We start from the raw sequence: 25,741 nt of genomic DNA, 5'->3' as shown, positions 1-25,741 counted from the left end.
GCAGAAAATGCGGCATTCGACTCGGTGTAAACAGCGACTCGACTGCGCCGCCTTCGTTAGCCAAATAAACTAGGCGAAAATGCTTCAATCGATCCTATGTAAACACACCATTAGTTAGCGGTAGTACGCGATACGAACAAATAGAATGTTGTACAAAGCGAAGGTCTTAGAGATTTTTAAAGTGTAATTCTACACATACATACAAAAAACTTTTACTATGGAGACGCTAGAATGGGGGAAAAAAATCAGCTATTCTTCACACATGGATATAAATATTTCGTATTTCGTTTTGCATTACATTTAAGACCTATCTAAGACAGCGAGCCTCTGGTGGGCTCGAGGTCGAGTTGCCTTTTACTTTTACTCCTGTCCCCCACAAATAGTACTACAACATTAAACATTGTTTATTTACTATAAGGTCTATTCCTTTGTGTTGTTATTGATTATAAATAATTTATTATTAATTATACAAAGATCGAATAATTCCTACGATCCGGCCTGATTCGAACCGACGCCTCCTAGAAAACCGTACCAGACGTTATACCAACTAAGCCACGGAACGAACCAGCGGACCTCACGAATTTTTCTGTGTGCTTGTTGTAGGATCTATATTTTTAGCTTTTAGCGACTTTTTAGCCGTAGCACCATCCATGAGAAATTTATTAAAGTATTTCGTCACCCAGTAAGGCACCTCTACAGCTACCAGCCCTGGCTAGAGATGTCGCTATTCACTGTAATTAAGTGTTTTATTGAATGTAAGCATGTTTCACCATCATAGTATTCAATTCTTTTTTGTGAAATTACTCCACTAGTTTGTTATAATTTTATTAATACAAAGATTGGAAACACTTGGAAAAAATCCTTCGATCCACAGCCGGATTCGAACCATCGGCTCCCAGCAAAGATTGCCAGACGCTATGCCAACTAAGTCACGGAACGAACCTCACGAATTTTTCTATGTCCTTGTTTTTTTAACGACTTTTTGCCGTATCGCCATCTGTGAGAAATCTATGAAAGTATCATTAAATGATACTTAACAAATTTTGTTAATGCTAATATTATTCAGGATTGCTCTGTATACCATCTTTAACAAAAGTGAATCATTTTGTTTACTGTGTTGTTTTGTAAATTAACTGAATATCTCTCTTAAAATTCCAGGTAGCATGTTAACGATTGGACGATCGAACTACCTCCGTTTCAACCATCCGGAAGAAGCGAAATTGATGAAATCCGTCTTGCCGTCAGTACACGTTTCGATGGCGCCTGTGCAGTTTCAACCTAATGAGATGTGCTTGCCTGCTGGTAAGGTCAATTTATTACTACATTAGTAGAGCAAGCACGATAAAAATAATAATAAATAAAATAAAGTAAAATTTATTTGGACAAAACATGTTTACAGCTTCAAATTCACCACGGTCCTCAGACTAGGCAAGCCCGAATCGTGAGGTCCCAGACGTACAATTTTCATACATTACATATTAGACTCTAAAAGGAAAAGAAATCGATATAAAAATAAATGTTATAAATAGGTGTGTGATTTAAAAATATGAACAACATTTTTTGCAATTTCATAAATTAATAAAATCAATAAAAAAAATTTAAATGCTGCTACAACATACAATGAATCAAATTTTCAACAAAATCATAAGTCAAATCAAGCAACCAGCTCTGCGGTACATGTTTAGCGTCGAATACTGAGCTGAGTTTTATGTCACAAAATCTAAGGACGTTGTTATATAGGAATGCGGATAGAAACGGGTCTTAAATCTTTTAGCAAAAGAACTGTGTATGATAGGGAGTTGGACATGAAATACACGTTTTTTAATCAAAGCACTGTAGTCATTTGATCGAAGCACTTGCATGTGGGTTTTGATTGCAATTTTAAGAGCGAAGAGCTTGCGAACGCTGAGAACACCAGCCTCCTCGTATAGGACTGCGGTCGGGTAACGTCGGGGCTTTTTCAGCATAGTTTTAAGAACACATCATTGGGCTCTCTCTACTTGTAACATGTGCGTTTTTGCTGCACCACCCCAGCTAGAATGCAATACGTAAGGAGTGACTGGCAATGGGCGTAATAAGCCATTTTTAGCACCGCCGGCGTAGCCAAATCCCGGAGCTTTCTTATAATATTTACCGTTTTTCTTACTCGACATGAAAACTATGTGGCTGTCAAATTTAAGTTTATCGTCAATAAGAATAACAAGATATTAGCAGTATCGGTTCTGCTTAGGTCTTCGATAGGGCGCGACTTGCGCGAAAGCGACATAAAGTGCGACAAACTGCTATATTCCCACAGGTAATAACAATACTTCGCCTTCTATGCCGCTCTCGCGCAAGTCGCGCCCTATCATACTATCCCTACAGCTATATAGGTGAAACAAAACGGTCCAACCTTTGTTAAGAGATAGTATACCCCATTATGTGTTAGTAGCGGTGGAACTCCCTGTGAATGAGTTTGTGCAGAGAAGTTACTGTGTTCGTACCTACTTCTGCCGCCAAGAAGTAATGTCAACATTACTGTGTTCCGGTTTTGAAGGTTAAGAATGCTAGTGAAATTACAGGCGCATGGGACTTGTCAACTTATGTCTCAGTGTGACGGGCGCAGTGGTGTTGCCCGTCAGATCTTTGCGATTTAAATCTCTTAGGTTCGTATTCCAGAACTCTACTCAATACTCAAGTCAGGACTTGAGTATTGCAGTGAGCACTGAAATCATACTCGAGTCCTTGCCATTAGGGTCGTATTTCCAGTGCTTGAAATCATACTCAAGTCTGCTCCAGTCCTGACTTTAGCATTTAGTAGATTTCTGGAATACGACCCTTAGTGGCATTGCAACTGTTATGAACAGACGTGTAGCTTACCATCAGGCGCACGACTTGTTCGTCCCGTCACTTGATATTATAAAATAATAATAATAATCGAGTAAGATAACGTCCTCCTTTTTTGAAGTCGATTGAAAATGTGATATTTCTGTGTTCAAGTAAATATTAGCTAATTTCAGACTGAGAGTCGTATTCCAGAACTGTACTCAATGCTCAAGTCAGGATTTGAGCAGACTTGAGTATGATTTCAAGCACTGGAAATACGACCCTAATGGCAAGGACTTGAGTATGATTTCTAGTGCTTTGAATTATACTCAAGTCCTGACTTGAGCATTGGGTAAAGTTCTAGAATACGACCCTGAGTATAACATTGTCATCATTTCCCAATTTTATACAGAACAGCAGGGAAATTTCTGCATGCCACCGGAACACACTACTGCTGCTCTCGAGTTCCATAATCGAGTAAATATTTCGTGTCAAGTGGCGTACATTACACCCTTATCGATTGCTTGTTGAACATTTGTTGAAGTTGTTTGTTATCTTAGTTTGATTATCAGCTGAAATATTTACCAACCGTTTTGTTACCACCTGTGTAGTACACCTACCACTGCTCGGCATTGGGTTTCGTCGGAGGAGTGTGCTTCTTTGATTTCTAAGTGACTTCACTCTTCAGGCACGTTTCCTGTTGATGACGCATAACAAGTAATAGCTCATAATGTAATCGTCTGATCTTTTACTTTATGTTGTCTTATCGGCGCAGGATTCAGATTTCGCAGAACAAAACGTTAATTCTCTTTTTCGCAAATATCTAATTCTCAAAAATGTACAATCGTAAATTATTCTATTCACTTGGCGAAAGACCACTGTTCGCGCTCTTAGTATGCTCACACGCATAGCACACAGCGTCACGGAGCCTACCAGGCGACAGCGCTCCTCGCGGCCACCATTACGCCATTCATCGCGTTCCCTCAAGCACGTACAATTTATTGTGTTGAAATACCTAATTGTAAGGTTTTTTCTATTATACACAATATAAGTTTGTAAACCGTTGTCTCGTCTACATTATTGAACCTTCATCAACAACCACATTCAAATTGTTACATCGGTATCTCCAATAACACTACACCATCTTTAAAATAACTAAAATAAAAACAAAACAGGCCCAAAAATTAAGTTGGCGTAGTGTTAATTGGAGATATCGACATGTAAATTGCTTGTACTATCACATATTTTAATGTGTTAAACTATGTCTTTTATTTACAGGCTTCCCACCCACCCACCAAGACCCAAGTCAATGTTACCAACCAAACAATGTTCAAAAATCATACAAGGAAAACACCCTGTCACAACTAGACGAAGAACTAGATATGTCTATTAAAGATCTAGCTAGAAAAAAGCCACCAGTTGCACCTAGAAAACCTTACAGAGATCTAGATGACTCCAGCTCAGACCAGGATAAACCTAAAGTGAATAGCATTATGGCTAAAGTGTCGAAATTCGAATATTATGCGAAGCAACAGAAGAATGTTAGTAGAAGTCAGTTTTATACTTCGAATGATAACGAGATATCACCTAAAGTCTTTAGTAGTAACTCTTTAACTGTGAACACTCCAGCTGTAGATGTACTAGGTGGTAAAGCGGTGCCAAATTATATGAAAAAAGAAAAAGTTAATATAAACGATAATAACTCCGACAAAAATAGTTCTTACACCAATGTTGCCATAAGAAAAACAAAAATTGAGGATATAGTAAGAAACTTTGATGAAAGCTCAAGATTACCGAAGAAAATCAACAACGACCAGTCGAATATTTACGGTAAAATTAACAATGACTCTAAAAAGGAACAGAACAATCTAGGCGAGTCTAGAAACTTCGACGAAAAGAGAATTATAGTGGAAGAACAAAATGACCTATATGGAAGGATTGACAGGTTACCTAGTAGAAATATCGGAATGCCATCTCCAGCGTTTGACAGGAACCCGCAATACGCTCCTGTTTATGCCAATTGTCATTTTGATCGGAAATCGGAAGCTGAACATATGAGAATTCGGGTATGTATTTTTTGTTCTAATTAATAAGTAACTATTAAGGGTTCCCTATCAATAGTCCGAAAAACCATTTTCCAGAAGAACGTTTGCTCGAATTTTCATGACCTCTACAGTAATTGTGAGAGGAAAATGTTTTTTCTTTTAAACCTAATTTAACCTCACCTAACCGAACCTAATCGTGTCTGAAAGAACAACGGTTTCGTTATAATTCGGTTTTCGGTGTAATGAAAATTCGGACAAACGTTATTTCGGAGAAAAAAATCGAGTTTGTGATAGGTGATCATTATTAAGCAGTAATGTGACCGCGTTTCGGCTTTAAATAAATAAATAAATAACGCACACACTCAACATAGCCCCGCGCTAGGGAAACTCACGAGAGAAATAAATGTAGGCCATACAAATATTTCTCCCGGTCCGGAATCGAACCTGGGACCTCTGCGTGGCAGCATGGTAACCGTTCGGCCACGGAGGCAGTTAAACGTTTTGGTGTGGTTCTGGTGAAATTCCAAGCACACGGCACTCGTTGACATTGTTTCTCGAGGTGACAGACGCAGTGGCAGCGCTCCTTAGATCTTTAAATAAAATAAAAAAATCGTTCTCAGAAAGTACCCGCTCCCGCCTCAGAGCATTAACAATATTTCATTTTTAACAGTTTTACAATTTCAACAATAGTATAATATTTTTGACACTTAAATTACAAACATTATTTTATCCAACTGGTAGCATTTTATGGAATCGTTGCATAATGAAGGTTCTTAAAGTCGAATACCGTGTTTAGGCCACAAGGCTTTGCCGAGTGACCTACGTAATAGGTACGAGATTTTAAGATCTAATTGTTTAACGATTGCATACAATACTTTCTTTCTCTACGAGTAAATAATATAATGAAACGGAAACAATATTGTTAACAATCCATGACAACAAACGCAATATTTTCTTAATTAAATATATTCATATATTTAGACGAAAGCCAAACAATAGCTACAACACAAAAAACCAAAGAGATAGAATAACTGGCCAAGTACCGCATATATTTTAACCATTTTTTTAAATAAGATTTGTGGCCCGGTTGCAAGATTTTTAGGCTAATTTAATCAATCAGGAGGCATTATAGTCGTTTGAGTAGAATCCTAATTTATTTAGGTATTTTAGTTAGCAAAAATACGACGTAATAGGTGTACGAAGCGAGGAAGGGTGAAGAAAGATGTTTGAATCTCCAAATGAGCAACTGCTTTTATTGACTTAGTTGTATGATCAACATAATCCTCGACATTAGCATACCGTCACACCCGGTCGAAGCGGCAGCCGACGATGCTATGAGCTTTAATCCAAGTATCTCATCCAGTGGAAGTTCTGGAATACCACTCATAGACCCTATGATTTGGTACAAAGCTAATTATTACCTTTTAGAACTTAAATGGTACCTAATTTAGATAACATTTCTATAGCGCGTTCTATTTTGATCCCAACGCCATCTAGCGGCAAGGCTAGGTTACTAATATTGCTTGTACGTGGTGTAACGTTCTTTTTTTTTAAATTCATTATAGTTCTGTGTATATTGCTTACTTACTTATTATATATAGGGCGCACTATAAGTTTCCGGAACTGGCCATTTACGTAAACAATATTTCAAAAGTAATTACAATATTTGAAAATGGAACTCTTTGGCTGTAGAATACAGTTTGTTTCATCTGGCTGTCACTTGTTTTTACGTTGTGACGTCATTTTAGAAATTGGTTGTCTACATCACCATGGATTTAACTCGTGAAAATTTTCGTAGTATGATTTTCTACGGCTTTAAGTGTAATATAACTGCTCAGCGGAGCTTCGCTCGGCTTCAAACTGCTTTTGGCAATGAAGCACCATGCAAGACGACTGTTTATAGCTGGTTTGCAGAATTCAAACGCGGTCGTGTGAATCTCAATGACGAATTTGGTGATGGCCGCCCGTCCACTGCTGTGGACTACAAAACCATCGATGCTGCGCGCCGTATGATCAAAACAGACAGGCATCTGACATACCATGAGATTCGGGCATCTTTAGGCATAGGCATGAGTAAAATACAATCAATACTACACAAACATTTGGGTGTGAAAAAGCTGTGCTCTCGGTGGATCCGACACAATTTGACTGAGACTCAAAATCCGGATCGCGTCACTTGGTGCAATGCCATGCTTACCAGATTCAACGAAGGAGTGTCAAATTTGGTGTGGAACATAGTAACTGGTGACGAAACATGAATTTATAGTTACGATCCCAAAACAAAGCAGCAATCCAGCGTATGAGTCTTTCGAGATGAGCTGAAACCAATCAAAGTGGCGCGCGTGCAAAGTGCCTCTAAGCGGATGATTGCTTATTTTTTTAATAAAACTGGACACGTGGCTACTGTTGCTTTGGAGAATCGTTGTACCGTGAATAGTGATTGGTACACGACCATTTATTTGCCGGAAGTTATTGACAAACTCCGTAAAAAGAACCGTAAACGCTGTATCATCTTGCACCACGATAATGCCAGTTCTCACACAGCCAGACAGAGAAAAGAATTTTTGAAGGTGAACAACATAGGCCTTATGAGCCATCTCGCGTACAGTCCCGACCTGGCACCTTGTGACTTTTATTTATTTCCAAAAATTATGAACCAGTTACGTGGTTAACGATTTTCATCACCTGAAGAGGCTGTCGAGGCGTACGAAATATATGTTTCAGAGATTGTCAGGGAGGAGTGGCATAAGTGTTTTCAAAATTGGTTCATTCGTATGAAGAAGTGCATTAACGCTAACGGAGAATATTTTGAGAAACAATAAATTCATTTCAGACCATTTATAGTATTTTTTAGTGTTCAGACCTAATTTAACATTAACTTACTATTTTTTTCGACTTCATAAAGGAGAAGGTTCTCAATTAATCGGTTTTTTTTCCTGTGTGTGTGTTATGCGATTAGTCCGAGATTTGTGAACCGAATTTGATGATTATTTTTTTGTTAGAATGTTATGAGGAAAGTCGGTTAATAATAAAAAAAGTAAATTTATTGGTATGTCCGCAAACCGTTCAGAGGCTAAAACGTGTTAAATAACTGGCTATTTTGCACGATTCGACGTCGTCGTATCGTAACAAAGTCGTGGAGTAGCAAAGCAACGTGGAAGTATATTTTATTAAGAGGAGGAGGTTATCAGTTTGACTGTTTTATATATATTATTTATTATATTTTTATCTATGTTACGCAATTACTCCGACATTTGTGAACTGATGTCGAAGGTTCTTTTTTTTGTTGGAAAAGGGGTACCTCAGAAGTTGTCCCATTAAAATTTGAAGAAAATATTCCTCCTCAAAAGGTGGTAAATTAGGGGACGAATCGGATTCATTGAACTTCACCCATTTCCCATTGACCGATTTCAATTAAACTTAGCACATACTGAGCTGAGCATGATGGGAATGGTAGACAGATGAGAAGAATTCCTGACCAGTGTACAGCAGACACCTTCTGTTTCGGTTCGTATGATTCCGTGGCCGAACGGTTACCATGCTGGACTGCCACGCAGAGGTTTTGGGTTCGTTTCCCAGGCCGGGAGAAATACGTGTATCTCGTGAGTTGGGTGTAATTTGTAGTTATCTATGTGTGTGTCCATGGCAACCGCGACACAGGGTTTCCCTATTGCAGGGAATATATACACTCATAGGAGTGTGTTGCATTATACTTATTCATTTGGACGAGGATTTGGTTCGTTGAGGAGACCAGCGAACACAGCGAAAGTGGATTACCAAACTTGTGAGATCGTTTTTTTTTTTTTTTTTTCATAAAAAGTTTTCTCTAACATAGTAAAATTGCTAGTTAGTTACCCATTAAAAATGACTCCGAGATTTCAGTGGGAGGTACTATCTACTTTAAATACAGCGTTCCTTGTAAAATACTAACAACCTTCCAGGACTGTATTACTAACATCATATTATTATGCAACAACTTTTGTTCAATAACTTTTAATCATTGGATACATTTTAATTTCATAAAAACATGAACTACAAACAAAATGGACTGCATATTGTCTGCAATAAACGATTTTAATTAATTATTTTTTTATTTTATTAAAAATAAATATATTTCAATACATTATTCTAAGCGGTGATCACTATGCAAAACGCTGGATCGTCGGAGAGGACGCTTGCACGTACTTACTATTGTAACTTTGTTATAAAAAACAATCTCTGAAGTTCCTGGAATTACATCTATTTGCCAAGTTTTATTGAAATCGGTTACCGAAAAGTCGCGAATCCGGATTCATCCTCTTAGAGGTGGAACATTTTCTTCAAATTTAAATTGGACCTATACTAAGGTCATCGAGTATATAACCAGAAATAGAGACGGAATGTCGTTTAATTTTTTTAATACTGTTCTGCGATATCATTACTGTGACAACTGCGCTCCGATTGGCCAGCCCGAATTCGAAGCAATTGACGGGTGTCGTCAATTCACTTCAAATCCTCCAGTTAACTTGAGCTTTGCTATAATGGACGAAAATTGCAAAATTACGTATTTAATTACCAATAAAATTTAATTTTGTTTGTTTTGTAATTAGATGTTTTGCTGTTTTTCGCCACACCACCGAATGGAGTGGATATATATAATCTTTATTAAAATAAATACATAATATTTTTTTGAATATACGGAGACATACACGGGTCAGTTGTTGGCCTGTCTTTATTTCAGTGCAAACGAGAGTTGATATTTATAAGTGACGTATCACTGATGAGTTACCACGAATGTATGGCCCTTATTTCGTCTCTATTTCTGGTTATATACTCGATAACTGAGGTACTCTCTTTCCAACAAAAAAGAATCTTCAAAAACCATTCGAGTTATCGCGTTATTACGTACAAAAAGTACAGTCGAATTGAGAACCTCCTCCTTTTTTGAAGTCGGTTGAAAAGTGTCGGATAGTGCAAAAAACACTTAAAAGTACATTTTTGGTACATTTATCATGTTTTGTTAAAAGTCATGGAACACAAATTGTTGTTTATTTTTTTTTTTTTTTTTTTATATGTTTTTCTATAATTTAGTTCTCGAGTTAATCGAGTTCTCCCACAACGAATCAATTCGAGTTACTTTTTAAGAACTCGAACTAACTCCAGCGACCTTCGGAACACGATCGAGTCGCGGTCGGTCGGTCTTTTTTTTTTTTTTTGACCGGAGGGAAATCTTTATAGATACCCCTGAGCCCAGGGAGACTCAGGGGTTATGTGGGGACTCTCCCTTCACACTGGAGGGCCTACCCCACTAAAACCCCCTCGGGTTTCCCTCTCGCCGGTTGAGTCGGCGCCCTGGGATCGGTGAACATTCACCACCACGACGCCGCCCGGTCGCACTAGCTTGCGCCAGGGCTCCCGCACCGACCGAGGGGCGAGTCGGTTGTCCTCTGTCCCGCCCCCCAGATCAGGCGAGCAGCGAACTGCCTTCGTCTTCTCCCCGTACGTCTGCGCCGGAGCCGCGGCCTCCTTTTGCGACATAACCTCTGCGCAAAAGGAGGCCACCGCCTCCCAGGACTCTTCGCTATCGAGCATGGCGGCAACCACGCTCAGCAGCGAGAGGTCCTGCCCTACAGCCCCCGTCAGAGTGCGGCGCTGCTCATCCCACCGGCTGCACACCTCTAAGGTGTGCTGCGCGGTGTCATCTGTAGCGCCGCACTCGTGGCACGTTCGTGCCCAACTCGGTGAATCGTCGGTTCGAGTTCTACTCGCGACTCGCGGTTGCTCTGTTATACACAGAGTCGAGTTAACTCGAGTTAGCAGTCACGTTAACTCGAGTTGAAAAGAATACAACTCGTCAATACAAGTTGTTAGTGTTTAAAAAATAACCCCGTATATTACTTCCTTGAAGTTAAAGTAAACGTACTTGGTCAATTCTGATCTCTGCTAATAAGGCATTCGTACGACACGTAATAAAAACAAAAGTATAATTCAATCCTTATATACCACATTAAATAAGGAAATGATACTATCAAATGATAACAAATGACGTAAAGATAATAACCGAAAAACAAATTAACAATTACTGTGGATGGAAACGACGACTTATCTTATATGAATACAATTATGTGCCTCCCGCACCCCGCAACTCTTCCCCTGGCGTATAGAGATTTAATTATCAAGTGGAAAATTATTTTTGTAATTGACAATGCAGATTTTCATTGCGGTATCCTTTTATAATTGTTTTCGACCTTTGCATGGTAGACGTGTCCATGAAATGTGATTAAATAATTTCACGTGTTTCCTAATCTTTAACCACTGTTTGGTGTTAGGTACAACGTTTATAGTGTTAACAAATAAAATAAATTAATAGATACTGCGTTCCGTAAATGTAAAAACAAGTTTAAAATTATCATTTACTTATAACGTGGAATAGTAAAATTGTAAGGCATGTGTATAGTGACAGTGCGTGTGTGGATGGGTACGTGCTTGTGTGTGCGTGCATGCGTTGCGTGCGTTTGAAAAGCTCATAATAAATTCATAAATTCCAAGAAACCCGGAGGTGCGAGCCGGATTCCAACCCTCGACCTCTGCTTGAGAGGCGGTAGGTCAAACAATTACCGCCCTGTTACACGACGCGAAAGTTTTCGCGCGGCCACCGCCCAGTTACCACGCTTTCACGTATGTTAATGGCGAATCTGAATTCTATTTACTAGGCAACAACATTTAAATTCCTGTGAATAATACAACCGCGCGATCGCCGCATAGACCTAGAACAAACCAGCCTCATTTACAGCATACTTTTTTTTTGACGGGGTGGAAATCTTTATAGATACCTATGAGCCAAGGGAGACTCAGGGGTTATATAGGGGGACTTTCCCTTCAGACTGGAGGGCCTACCCCACTAAAAACCCCCCCGGGTTTACCTCTCGCCGGTTGAGTCGGCGCCGTGGGATAGCTGATTTTCCCACGCATTCACCGCGACGCCGCCCGGCCGCCCTAGCTTGCACTTGGGCTCCCGCGCCAACGGAAGGGCGGGTAGGTTGTCCTCCGACCCGCCCCCTAGACGAGTGAGTCCGTGCAATGCAGCCTCCGGAGTCCAGAGTCCGCTGGCCTCACTAGGGGATCAGGCGAGCAGCGAACTGCCTTCGCCTTCTCCCTGTACGTCTGCCGCGTCCTCACGCATCCGCTCCGCGGCCTCCTTTTGCGACATAACCTATACGCAAAAGGAGGCCACCGCTTCCCAGGACTCCTCGCTACCGAGCATGGCGGCAACCATGCCCGGCAGCGAGAGGTCCTGCTCTATCATTTAGAGCATCATGGGCGCTTAAAACATAAAGTTAGTTAGTTAAAACCTTAAATGTTAAATAGTTCGTTAAAACCTAAACAAATGGAGCTTACTTTGCCATGACATTTATTTCACGCGGTCCCTGCGCGGCGTGAACGCGATGAAATTCGTGTTGAATAAATGCGCCCTTATGCTACCACGGGATGTCTGTAATTTATTGCAGTAAAATTTTTAATTTGTTTTTATTACTGGTTAATTAAACATCAATTTATATGTGGTAGCCTTTAATTGGGGTCTGATTATTTATATTTAGATCCATATTGTAAAAGTAGCTATAAGCTCCCCTAAGATAATAAAATAAAATAAAATAATCATCATGATAACTACTGGGCAGTGACGAGACGTCCATATAACTGGACATCCACCAGCTTGCCTAAAATTTTCCACGTATTACCAAAAGACTGTACTAATATTCAATAATAAACGTGTAGTAACTTGCCCTTGATAATACGGAGTACTGTAGCTTCTCGATGGATCTCAGCCATCGAGTATATAACCAGAAATAGAGACGAAATAAGGGACATCCCTCCCTGGCAACTCATCAGGCAAACGGGCTTCATATCACTTTTAAATATCAATTCTCGTTTGCACTGAAATCACAAATTAGAAAGCTGAAATAGTACAGCAACAACAACAACTGACCCGTGTGTACGTCTCCGTATGTCCCAAAAATATTCTGTATTTATTGTAATAAAGATAATAATATTTCTAACTACGGAGGGCTGTTCCATTCGGTGGTGTGGAAAAAACAGCAAAACATCTAATTATAAAACAAACGGAATCATATTTCATCGGTAATTAAATATTAAATATGTAATTTTAAATTTTCGTCCATTATAAGAAAGCTCAAGTTAAACTGATCGATTTGAAGTGAAATAATTGACGACACCCGTCAATTGTTTCGAATTCGCGCTGGCTAATCGGAGCGCAGATGTCACCGGAATGATTTGGCAGAATAGTTTTCAAATAAATTAAATGCCATTTCGTCTATTTCTGGTTATATGGCTATATCTTTAATTGCGCGCGAAGTAGTTGGTGCGCTGACAACACTGTGCCACTGTTTAACTGCCTCCGTGGCCGAACGGTTGCCATGCCGGACAGCCACGCAGAGGCCCCAGTATCGATTCCCAGGCTAGGAGAAATATTTGTATGGCCTACATTTGTTTCTCTCATGAGTTTGGGTGTAATTTGTGTTTGTCTATGTGTGCGTCCATGGCACCCGCGACACAGGGTTTCTCTAGTCCGGGGCTACGTTGAGTGCGTGCGTTAAAATAAAACTTGGCGATGTGGCCTGCGCCAGACCAGGCCTAAATGCCCATGGCTATGCCGCCTGGGGCCATGCTCTCCTCAGCACCCCCCACGCTACGCCACGTGTAGAGGCACTGTTGTCACATTGATAGTGTTCTCAAATAACACATTTTTTTTATTAACTGTCTTAATGTAATTCGATATAGCTGTCAATGACAATCAGACCAATCCGCACTTTCTATTTCGACGCTAGTTTGGTTTGTACAATTCGTTTGGTTCTCAACGTGATATTGAACGTGTGACTCTATGACATTTTTATTATTAAACTAATTAATTAGTTTAATAATAAAAATGTCACAGTTCCGTTCGTTCCATCAGTGGTAGCTGATGATACAAATAGTCCGGAAAGTTTCTTACAAACAGTGTCTAATTAAAAACAAAGTGAAAGTGCAAAGTGCAATGCTGAGTGTAATTCTAATCGCGAGTTCAAACTTAACTGAAAAATTAGTAATGATTTTGAACTCTGGAGTGTAACTTATAAAACAAAATCAAAATGGCGTTGAAATCATCAAAAAAGAGGCCTGTAAACAAAAACTTACTAAAATTCTTCACTCAAACTGTTAAGAAGAACACACTAGCGTTAAAAGAGCTGAAATCGATTATAATTACCACATACGAACCGAAAGATTACGAAAGAATAATCGATATTGCCAACTCTGTGAACGAGAAGCTCGATACAGTACATAAAATAAGAAATGATATCAAAATGTATAAAACCGTAAATACTATACTAACCAATCACTATATCAAGGAAACCAGAGACCACGAGAATAGCATAGACAATAAAATAATCAATTTAGAAAAGGAAATCAAACAGTCTTACGAAAATTTGAAAATGGAATTGTCAAAGATGGCCGACAATGTTGCTAGCATTCATAATAAAACTATACATAATAGTAACGTTATGGTAGTTGGCAATGACTTAAAGTACAGTCAGTTTAATCAATTGTATGTTAGGAATGAGATTTACAATAATATTATTAAGAAGATCGATAAATTGTTTTGTGGAATGGTGAGTAGATAATATAACACTTTTTTTTACTGACTTTTACAGTCACGAGCACGTGCAATTTAATAGTGATATTCGAAAGTATCGAGCTGGATATGCTCAAACTATCGATATTATGTGTTCTTGGTTGTACAACATACTTATGCACTATTATATAATGAGTCGCACGACTATGCCACACGGAGAGAAAGCACCTTAAATACCGTAGGTACAAAATTTTACTAAAAGCAGACTTATTTTGATTTTAAAAACATGTCCAGCACAACTTCTACCTCCGGCAAACTCCCGTCAAAGCTCAATGCAAAACGGAGCAGTTTCCAATTGACGATATATTAAGTAAACATTTTTATTTTCGTTTTTATCACTTTTTAATCAGCTACCCCTCGCAATACCAGTTATAAAGCTAATAACTTAAAGATGCGACTCTCATTTAATTGAGGTTTGACGTTACTATTGTAAACTGTCAAAACGGCCATTAATGTATTTTAGGTTTTAAGTAAATAAATTAAATTAAGAAACTAATTATTATTATTTTTATACGAGTTTGATCTTGAATGTTGACTGAACCGTCTAACCATTGTTCCAGGCATACCAAGACAGAATAAAAGAAGAAGAGCAAAAGGAAGCCGAGACTGCACGGTTGGAAGAAATCCTCAACATGTGTGCTGAGTACGAGAGACAGATCGCCTCAGGTAGGCTCAAATTACTTTGTATTGAAAAAAGTATAGCGCCCCTGTTCAGAACGGAAGCGTAAGGGCGTGTTCCCATTGTGTTGTAACGTTTTATTTATCCTTAAACGACTGTCGCGTTTCGTTTGTTCCCATATCACGACTATCTGTGACTGTGTCGTGGACGTTTTACCTTATCGTTGAACGACTGTCGTGTCTAGCTGTTCCCACTAGATCGTGTCGACAATTTATCGGTTCACGGCAGCCGCCTTGTCGTTAGCGTGACAGAATCTTTTAGAGCTGCGATTATCTGTCGTAACATTTTTTTCGCGACGTTGTATTTATCGTTGGACAACTGTCGTTATAGCATTTCCCATTGTCACGACAGTCTGTCGTGCCACGACACTTAAACTGCACGACTATCCACAATACCACCAGCAAGCGGTCGGTGTATAAAGCTCGTAGCTTATCAGAATTTGATTTACGGTTACAGGCATTCCTGTAACACCGACTGAGAAACGACCTCATAACAAGATCATCACCAACGGCTCCCTACCTCGTAGCGTCGCTTACAACAACCCCAACTTTGTGCAGACCAGCGACGGCTATTACAAGTGAGTAGAATATAGTATAGAATATATAAACTGCCTTCGTGGCAGAACGGTTACCATGTCGGACTGCCACGCAGAGGTCCCGGGTTCGATTCCCGTGCCGCGAGAAATATTTGTATGTCCTACATTTATTTCTCTCGTGAGTTTGGGTGTAATTTGTGGTTGTCTATGAGGGTGTTCATGGCACCCGGGATACAGGGTTTACCTTGTGCGGGACTATGAGTGTGCGCGCGTTATTATTACAAAATTATGAAAAAAAAAAAACAAAGTCAAACCAATGATGTTAATTATATCTCATTAACTATAGTTTGACTCGTCAAATTTAACTTGACCTTTTCAAGGGTAGTGTAAACAGGCACTTTATAGGCCTTGAAGTCCTCGACCACATCGCTATGCGTTGTCAGGTGAAATTGTGGACAAATGCTTTCGTACTTTTTAAAACATGTATTACTTATACGTACTCATCTTAAAGTTAAAAGCTTGTCATGCCTTGTATATGGATCTCTGTATACATTGAAAAGTTAATTAAACTTAGCATTGAGATAGATTTGTATACAATTTGTGAATGTTTGTGGTGATGAAAACTCTCATGTCGAAGAAGGCTCACACGCCTTAGAAAGCGTGCGAAGTATAATGGAGTAATTTAATAAAAAATAAATGAATATCATGTTAGAAAAGTATCATAATATTCATTATTACAATGTATAAAGCGACATCTCTTATCAGCATCTGGTAGCTGTAAAGGTACCTAAAGTCTGTTTCAATCCATTTGGAACAAAAAGTAAACAAAACTGTTTGGTTAAAATTCTAAATCATTCACTCAGTAAATCGAATAAGTAACTTTTTCACGTATATTTCGAAGATTTCACAACAATATATATATTTTCAGTCAACCGTGACCATGGGACCTGTAAAGGGCCCGAAACGTTGGTTTGTTTGAAAAAATAAATATACGCTATTTAAATCCGGAAAAATAGTTTCATTTCCTAGCGGAGTAATTTCACAAAAAAATAAATGAATCAAATCAAAGTCAAAGTCAAAGATTGTTTATTCTATAGGTAAAATAAATTTACACTTGAAAACGTCACATTTAAGCTACTGCTCGTTCACTACGCTGACCTCCCTGAGAAGAACGAGCAAGAAACTCTAGGGATTGCTCTTTTCAAATAAACTTAAATGCTATGTAATACACTTTGAATCAAATTTGTCTGGAGCCATGTCGTCTTTCCATACCATCTTTATCTAACTACGTGTTAGATAAAGATGTATGTAGTGTCTTCAATTTTGTAATATGATTTTTCTAAAACTTACGAAGTAACTAAAGTAAACTAGTCTAGCAGTACTAACATCGGTAAACTCACGTATTCTGCGGACTGCGTAAGCAGCGGAGCTTAATCTGCTGGCCAGGGAAGATATATGTGGAAACCATTGAAGTTTACTATCTAAGTAAACTTCAATGTTTGTAAGTTTAATTTTCATTACAATCAAGATTGTAACCTGATATATATTTTCCAGATTCGAAACTAGTCACAGCCGAAACAATTCACTAAGTCAGTCGCTACCAATTCAAAGGAATCTGAGCAGCTACGAAAACCTCGATATTCACGAGCAGCTTACACCAGAAGTCACGATTAGACACCAAAATAATTATGAAAACGTTGGCCGAATGGATGAAATTGGTAAGTAAAGTGTGTAGCTGATGCTCGGATGGTTGTTAGTTGGAGAAGTGAAATGCCCGGTGATTGACATTTATTCGAAGTCAACCTTTATACATAGTTTGGGTAAATGTACGTCCTAAACATAAGTTAAAGAGACAGGGAGGACCTGTGTATATGCCTCTCTCTCTCTCTCTCTCTCTCTCTCATGTAAATACGGCGCCCGCCCGTGCGCCGCTAACCTACGGGTTATGAGCCTTCTGCTCGTAAAAAGTAAAAAACCTTACTCGCCTTACTTTCTCAAACTCGTATCTTAAAAAACAAAGTAACTGAAATGGATTGTACATACAAATTATTCAGGCTGATTTCACATCAAATTTCCTTCATATTCACACACTGGCTTTTGCCTATTCTTAAAGTAATGCGTCCAAATTAACACCCTTTATAAGAAAATTAAAATAAATAGAATTTTTTGCCACCCCCTGAATCTTTATAAGGTTTCTCAAACACTTAGTTTGAGAAAGTAAGGCGTCGGAATGGTCGATCGGAAACTTTTGACATTTCTAATCGGAAATACTTGATTTAACTCACAAATTAGAAAGATATAGTAAGAATCAGGTTCATGTTCTCGCTCAGAAACCCATCTGTTTTCGAGACCACCCGATCGGATCAATTCCGGTTTGAATCAAAATCAGGACCAAAAATTAAGTTCGCGTAACTTTTTGCAAAACATTATAAATTTACCAAAAATAAACTCAGTCTTAAGTTTTTATTGTACCATCTGACACTTTTTAGATCTATATTTGGTAGTAAGTTCAATAGTGCAAGCGTTCTTCCCCGACGAACCCTACCTTTCCTTGTTACCACACAGAGTTTTCACCGTTTAGAGTGATCTGTTTATATTTGTGTACGAAAATTAAATTTGATGAATTATTAAAAGTCATGGAACAAAAGTTTTTGTCTATGATGTTATATAGTCCTGAGATGATGCTAGTCTTTTACAAAAAACCTTGGCCACTGTTGGGCATAATATTCCATCATAAGTCATGCATGCTTGAGGCATTACTCAATTAGTGTGATTCCATGCTGTGTAAGTCAACAATACACGATAAAGCCTGAGTTTATCATTTGCTTTAGAGCGAAAATACTACATTTCCAAACTGAACCAATCACATGGCTTCCACGTCCCGTGATAAACAGGTGGACAATCTGACTTGCCAACCACAACAGTTGGTTCGTAATGAAATGGCGGTTACCGCATTCTGGAATAATAATTATATAACTCTTTCCTAGGTATCCCAGTATTCGATGAAAGTCCTCAGGAATTATCTAGTCCAATTATGATAAGAAAACTTCAAAATGGTGAGAGGCACCTATCCACTTCACCCATAGGAAGTCCATATGAGAATGTTTATTATAACAGAAATAACCTTCTCAAACCAAAATCTCCAAACACTCAAAGTCCAAGATCGAGGATTAAAACCACTTATGCTCATAAAAATCTACCATCGCCGCAGTATTTTATTTTTCCTACGCCTCCAGCTTCTGACAGCAACAAAAGCCCTAATTTTGATATCAACCAGAAATCCCAAAATTTGAATAAGCAAAATCAGAATTCGACTTCGCAAAATCAGAATTTGTCTTTACAAAATCAGAATTTGAGTGTGCAAATGCAGAATTCGTGCTTGCAAAACCAGAATTCGAGTTTGAAAAACCAAATTTTGAGTTTGCAAAATCAAAATATGAATACACAACATCAGTCTAACAGAGAGAAAGACCTAAGTCCAAAAGAACCTAAAAGACCCGAAAAAATCGGTATAGAAAAACAACTAAGTTTAGAAGAAGAAATTCCCATGATTGATGACGTGGACATTTCTAATGACATAGAACTTAGACACTCCAAGCCTGATGACCACAAACAAAACAAAGCCGAACCCAAACAATCTCACGCAATTGTACAAGAGGAAAAAGAACAGATATATCTTTCTAATGTTAGTCAAAATGAAAAGAGACAATATGACATGTCACAAGAAGAAAAAAAACAGAGCGATAACCATTCAAATAAAAGAAATTCTCTCAAAGATGACATAACAGAAACTAAAGTGTTCATTGAAAAAGAGATCCAATTACCAGAGAAATTGCAAAAAAATAAAAGCTTTGAAGACGTTAAAAAAGAACTAATGGCAGATATACCTGAATTGGAAGAATTCGAAAAAGATTTAAAAGACAACAAAAGAGAGAACATAATAAAAAATATAACCGAAGATATAAGGAAATTAGATTTCAAAGCTGATTCCATTGACAGTATGTTAGATGACAATGTAGGAGAACTGAAAACCAAGTATGAGAAACTCAAAGATGAAAGGAAGAAATTGGTAACTGAAATACATGAAATTAAGAATAAAATGACTGAAATTAGGTCACAAGAAGATGATATTTTGAGAGAGGTAAGTTGGTTCCTTAAATATCGTAAGATACTATGGGTTACATTGAGAATATAGGCAGACGCGTCACCCCTTGTGTTAAACTGCACCTGTCTTTAAATAACTTTTTAGAGATAATGCGACATTTTTAATTTTAGGTAACAAATGCCGTTCAGTATATCGCCTTAATATAATATGGCCATGTTTGCAAAATGTCGACTCTTCTGAGTTTTAAAGAGTCTATCTATAACGTAGTTAGTTGATAAGTTTTATGCTTAAGACTCTATACAACCTCAAATGGCTTTGGTTGATTTCGCATAACAGTGAAAATCTTGAAGCAATCACTTTGGAAAATATGTGTAGAAAAATTGAAGACATACATACACTGATTAGTATACTGTGTGAAAACACGAGTCCTAAAAATTTTCACGATAGAAAAAAAAACACAAATCTCGAAATTTTCCAAGAAAATCGCTGTATTCAATTGATACTTTACATATACCATAGTAGATTGTATAACAAGTGCACAAAACGCGTCATTTTACTTATTGGATACTTAAAGACGAGGGTAAAATGAGTTTTATGAACGGGTTATACACTCTACTTTTCATTTCGATTGCGAGGAAATTAAACAGCAATGTTACAAATAAACGATTATTTAATTAAAATTCAATGTAAAATTACAACAATTAGACATATTTAATGTGATGGTTTTTTTATTTTATGCACTAGATCATAAAAATCCTGTTTTATGCAGCCTACACCCAGCATAAATACGAACTTTAAGAGCATGAGAAGCGAAAATGATTTTTTTATAACAACTGACCTAGACGGAACATGTGTAGTATACGGTACTTATACATTTTCCAAATGGCTTTATTTTCGTTCGTAAAAATATAAATTCTCAAATAAATGCCTGCCGCTCGACCCGCGCAATGGAACCGATTTAGTATGAGAAATATTTTAATACGAGCTGAGGTACTATAAAGCACTTTTGACATATGATCACATGTGGCTTTATTTTACCAAAGATACGATGTCTAGTACTTGCAAGTGTTCTGTCATTGGTTAGCTATCATATGCGATCATGGTAATTGTGACGTCTACACTACTTTGTACAGGGATAAAACAACGTTTGAATAGTTAACGTGCGCATGCGATATCTCCATTCACACCGATATTTAATATATCGTCATAATAGCGGGAGCAGTCGCGCTGCAGCGTACCTTTATTTTCTATACACCACAGTATTTTTTTTTAATTTTGTTAACTTATTATTAAAAACATATCAAGTTGCTAAGTACTTGTAATATCTTTCAGTTGGAAATGGAAAAAGCCCTTATAAAAGGCGAATACGACTCAGAAATAGCGATTCTGAACATTGAACAGAAGAAAAAAGCTAATCTTATGGAGAAAGCGAGGAGTATCGAAGAAGAGATCAAGCAGATGAAACAGAAACAAGAAACGAGGCAGAACGAGCTGAGAGATCGAGTTGAAATTGCTACGCTTAAGGTGGAGAGGTAAGGATCCAATATAGTATAACAACACTTATTCAACATTATGTACGAAAGACAAACTGGCATGGATCAGAAAATTTCCTTACTATAAAACAAACTTAACGTAGGTACCGACTACATGTGTAACGAAACCATCAATATACTTAAAATATAATGGTAGTAATTCTCGAAACAACAATTTTTAAAAGACAATAATGTCGCGTCGTGTAAAAAATTTTAAATACAAAAAACTTTCCTACATTATAAGATTCTGATAGTAGTTTTACATGTCGTATGATTGTGGGAAATGGCAGAAATAACTCTAACACCAGGTTGTTCCTTTACAGAATCGAGAAAGACATGAAAAATGACGTCGCCACGGTGGAAGAATTACAGAACGCTCAAGACATACTGGATAATGAGACCAAGATATTTGAGGACCTGGAGTTCCAGCATTTGGAGGAGGAGTCGGAATTGTAAGTATGCACACTGATGTTCGTAGTCCATTCTAAAGAACCATCTAGATCACTAACACCACAGACACTGTCATTGGTTACTGTACAATAGAGGACTCGATGGCAGAGCTATATGGGAATTATAAGCAGCATTCATTTGCTTAAAATCATATTAATTATATTGGATAGAAGTAGATATATTAAAACATACAAAATAATTAATTTTAAATCTGCTTATTTTAAAGTTCCTTTTTGTATATGTCATAATCATAAGTCATAACTGTGTATTTGTAAACCATATAACACAAAAACAAATAAACTAACTTTTTCAAGATTACTAATCCGTGATAATATTAGGCAAATTTAACCGTAACGTTTCTTCAACAGACTGGCAAATAGAGAAGACCTCCAAAACGAAATAATCCTTCTTACCAAAAGGATAGAAGCTCAAAAATCCAGAATATTAACTCTAAAATCCGAGGCTAGTGACAATCTTACCTCGGCTTTAGATGAAACTAAAATACTACAAGCGGAATATGTTAGATTATTAAACCAAGTCGAAGAATTGACCAGCAAAGTTCAGGCGATAGAGAAAGAGTTAAAACCTATTGTGACTAAACTAAATGATATAGAAAGAACACAGTCCCCTGATAGTGCATTCTATACGGATCAAAACAGGGCCAAATCTGGTGAATTTGGATATTCCCCACAAAGCTCAGATAGTGACGATCTGGATATAACAAAAGTATCAAATTACGAGGATCATACTCAACATATCAAAGAAAAATTCAATTCCATAGACAGGATGTCACAGTCTATGATTGTCGATATTGAAAGGCGTGTCATAACGGACATAATTGACGATAGTAGACATAGCGAAAGCCCTTCTAAGTCTTCAACTTCTTCAAAAGAGAAGAAAGGATTTTGGGAACGGAATTTCGATTCTTTAAAACGAAAAAAGAAACTAAAGTCACCTGAAAAAGTCGACATTATGTCTCAAAGTTTAAACGAAAACATGTTTTATAATAATGATACTATTGAAGAAGATCCTAATTCTATGGATAAGTTCAACAGCTTACGTCATTCGAAAAAGAAGGACAAAACTACTGGCCCTGTTAAAAGTAATTCCTCTTCCAAAATACCTACATTTGCCGCACTTGGTAAAATAATCAAAAAAGACTCATTCGGCAAGAAATCTCGTGATCATATCAAAGAGAATGAAAATGATTGTGTTAGTAAAAGTCGTTTCACGAAAAACACAAAACCGATGTCAGAAAACAAATACATCAAAGCCAAATCTCTTTCTCCTGACAAACAAAACTCTATTAAAGAAGAAGCTGAGCCTGTCGAGAAATCCAACACAGGTAATAACGTATACAACGTTAATGATAAATACGAAAGTTTACGAAAAACCTCCACTGATAAACCAAAGATATTGCACAGAAAAAGCTGTGGAGACGAACCTAATATAAAAACTACTATATCTGAATTTAAAAATATGTCTGACTCTGGCAAAATTCCTTCTCAAGATGACATTGATAGAATCTCCAAAGTCACTATGGACGCTCCAATACTTTCGAGTGACACCGACATGAATTCGCTTGGAAAGAGAACGCTGGATAGTTTGATGGAAATTGAACGAAAAAGAATGGAAATGCTCGAAGAACAAGGTATGTTTCTATCTTTAAACTCGCTTTGTTTTATATAGAAACAAATTATATTTAGGATCGTAATGTACATACATTTGGCCATGTATATTACAAATATATTTATATGGCATTATATAAGGGAAATACTAAACATGCATAATTACGTCATATCATCTTCTATAGAAGAAATCAACAAAAACTTCGTTAAAAGAAGCATGCACCAGGGCGTAAAAGTCAATGGAATTTGACTTTTACGCCCTGGTGCATACCGCCTTAGGGTAGCAAAATTGATCTTTAGAAGAAGTAACTGCCAACCTTTTGGTAACTAGAGGCAAAAATAAATTCGAAGAAATTTTTTCTGATTGTTCGATGTTTGTATTAATAATTATAAGAAACTAGAGGAGTAATTTCACATAAAAAATAATTGTATATGAATTCAATAAAAAAAATCGTAAATAACTATAATGTGTAAATGACGATGTAAAATCAAACATATTATACAACCAATCGGAGCTGTTATGCCAATCCAAATAGATATTGCATAATAACAGAAGTTATATTGAATGGAAATCGAAATACTCTCACTATTCAATCGCTAGATATTCTCCCAAAGAATAGAATTTAGAAAAAGAGAAATTCCTTACTGATCGGTGTGCTTTATCTTGGACTTCCTGGTACGATACCACGTCACATTTACTTGTGTATTTTGTCTGACCGATCTGTTCAATTTCTGCTACTATGACTAATTTAGGAAAATACCTAAGAACGGTCTAGTGTTAATAACTAAGAACGGTCTAGTGTTAGAAGGAGTGACACTCCGTTAATTTCGTTAAGGAATTTTCCTTATGTAGAGACAAAATAATTGGCGTCGTAGTTTGAGACTATATCAATAGGTGGCGTTGTAATTTGAGACTATGCTAATAGATGGATTGACGATAGTTTCTAAAACGCGTTGTAAAGTTTTACCCCAAAATCTTAAGTCGCGAACGGAGCCTTTTGCCACATCCACAATTAAAAGCCTTCAGCTCGCCCATTTTACTCTTTGGCCGGTTAAAGCCAGCAGCAGCCAACTGCAAAATATCGTAAAGAAAAACTCCCAATTCCATTTCAAAGATATACTATTGGCATGTTTACTGATCTTAATTTATTTCAGGGTGTCAAGTAATAGAAAACGAACGTGAAAAAATATCGGAACTTAAACGGCGTGTTCAAGACGAAACCAAAAAACTCTGGGACCAAAAATGCAGAGAACAATCAAAATCTATCGAAAGCGATCATTGCCTGAGCCTGCCCAACGATTTCGGCAGAAGCGACAAAGACCTCTATAGAAATGAGAAAGCAGACCAGCGAAATCACAACACGGACCTCAGAAACGACAAAGTTGGCCAGAAAAATGATTATTACAGAGAAAAAGATCACAAAAACGATATAAATCACAGCTACCCTGGTGACGTAGATCACAGAAACGACAGTTACCGAAATGATGTGGTTCACAGAAATGAAATTAGGAATGACAGAGAAATTATTAATCGAAACGACAGGACGTTAGAAGACTCAAGTTTGGTGGATGATAGCTTCAACATGACCAGTTCTACTATGTTTGAGGAGAGGTAGGTACATTTCTTTATACTTAGACTACAACTACAGTAAACAATAATTTTTGTTCTATGACTTTACAAAACATGATAAATATAAATAGAAACAAAGTTTCATTTTTTGATAAATTTATCATTATTTGTTTGTTTTAAATTCAAACTTCAAACACGCAAACGTCATCCCCGACGACCCCCATTGTTTTTGATACCGCACAGAGTTATTACCGTTTAGAGCGATCTATTAAAATTTGATAAGCTAATTGATCAAGTGCATTTTTGGCGCCTTTACATAATGATCTTTATGTCAATTGTAAAACTAGATAAGAGCCAAAAAATAAGTCGCTCGTATTTCAGAAAAATCCAACGGTTTGCACTGTGGGCGCTGGATGAGGAAGCCCCGGGTTAGATTCCCGGTAAGATCAATTTGGGAAACGAACTTTTCTAAATTGTTTCTGGTCAAGGTATTCAAGGAAGTGCCCCTGAGTGAATTCCGTTGCTCTACTACTCCTAGGACCGGGAATTCCAGTGTTGCCACTTTGCCCAAGGAGGAAGTAGCTAAACCTAAGTCGAAAAGTTGCGAGATTCTAAGAAATTATTTTTTTAGTAGCAGTAGAGCTCCTTGTGAGACGTTTCGACCGGGGCAGTACTGCCACCTTATCTATTTCTGCCGTCAAACAGTAAGGGTGCTGGTGAAATTA

The 25,741-nt window shown here is 37.6% G+C and overlaps 1 protein-coding gene across 2 annotated transcripts in view; it reads left to right on the top strand.

Annotated features, from left to right (window-relative positions):
• The window catches only part of LOC113233691 (pleckstrin homology-like domain family B member 2), a 169,109-nt gene that overhangs the window by 87,270 nt on the left and 56,098 nt on the right, over positions 1–25,741 (top strand). Inside the window, exons 5-14 of one of the 2 annotated variants that reach the window (XM_026468870.1) lie at positions 1,159–1,302; positions 4,084–4,871; positions 15,078–15,183; positions 15,653–15,773; positions 17,286–17,449; positions 18,719–19,872; positions 21,169–21,368; positions 21,692–21,820; positions 22,187–23,469; positions 24,602–25,058. In XM_026468870.1, coding sequence (XP_026324655.1) covers positions 1,159–1,302; positions 4,084–4,871; positions 15,078–15,183; positions 15,653–15,773; positions 17,286–17,449; positions 18,719–19,872; positions 21,169–21,368; positions 21,692–21,820; positions 22,187–23,469; positions 24,602–25,058 — 4,546 coding nt within the window. Of the gene's footprint in view, positions 1–1,158; positions 1,303–4,083; positions 4,872–13,961; positions 14,495–15,077; positions 15,184–15,652; positions 15,774–17,285; positions 17,450–18,718; positions 19,873–21,168; positions 21,369–21,691; positions 21,821–22,186; positions 23,470–24,601; positions 25,059–25,741 lie in introns of those variants that run through there. The other variant, XM_026468871.1, reaches the window with a different exon arrangement.

The sequence above is a fragment of the Hyposmocoma kahamanoa genome, unplaced genomic scaffold (assembly GCF_003589595.1).
Source record: "Hyposmocoma kahamanoa isolate Upper Pololo Valley unplaced genomic scaffold, ASM358959v1 79, whole genome shotgun sequence".
NCBI classification, from domain to species: domain Eukaryota; kingdom Metazoa; phylum Arthropoda; class Insecta; order Lepidoptera; family Cosmopterigidae; genus Hyposmocoma; species Hyposmocoma kahamanoa.
The sequence above is the reverse complement of the archived record's forward strand: the minus strand, read 5'-3'. Positions and strand labels throughout refer to the sequence as shown.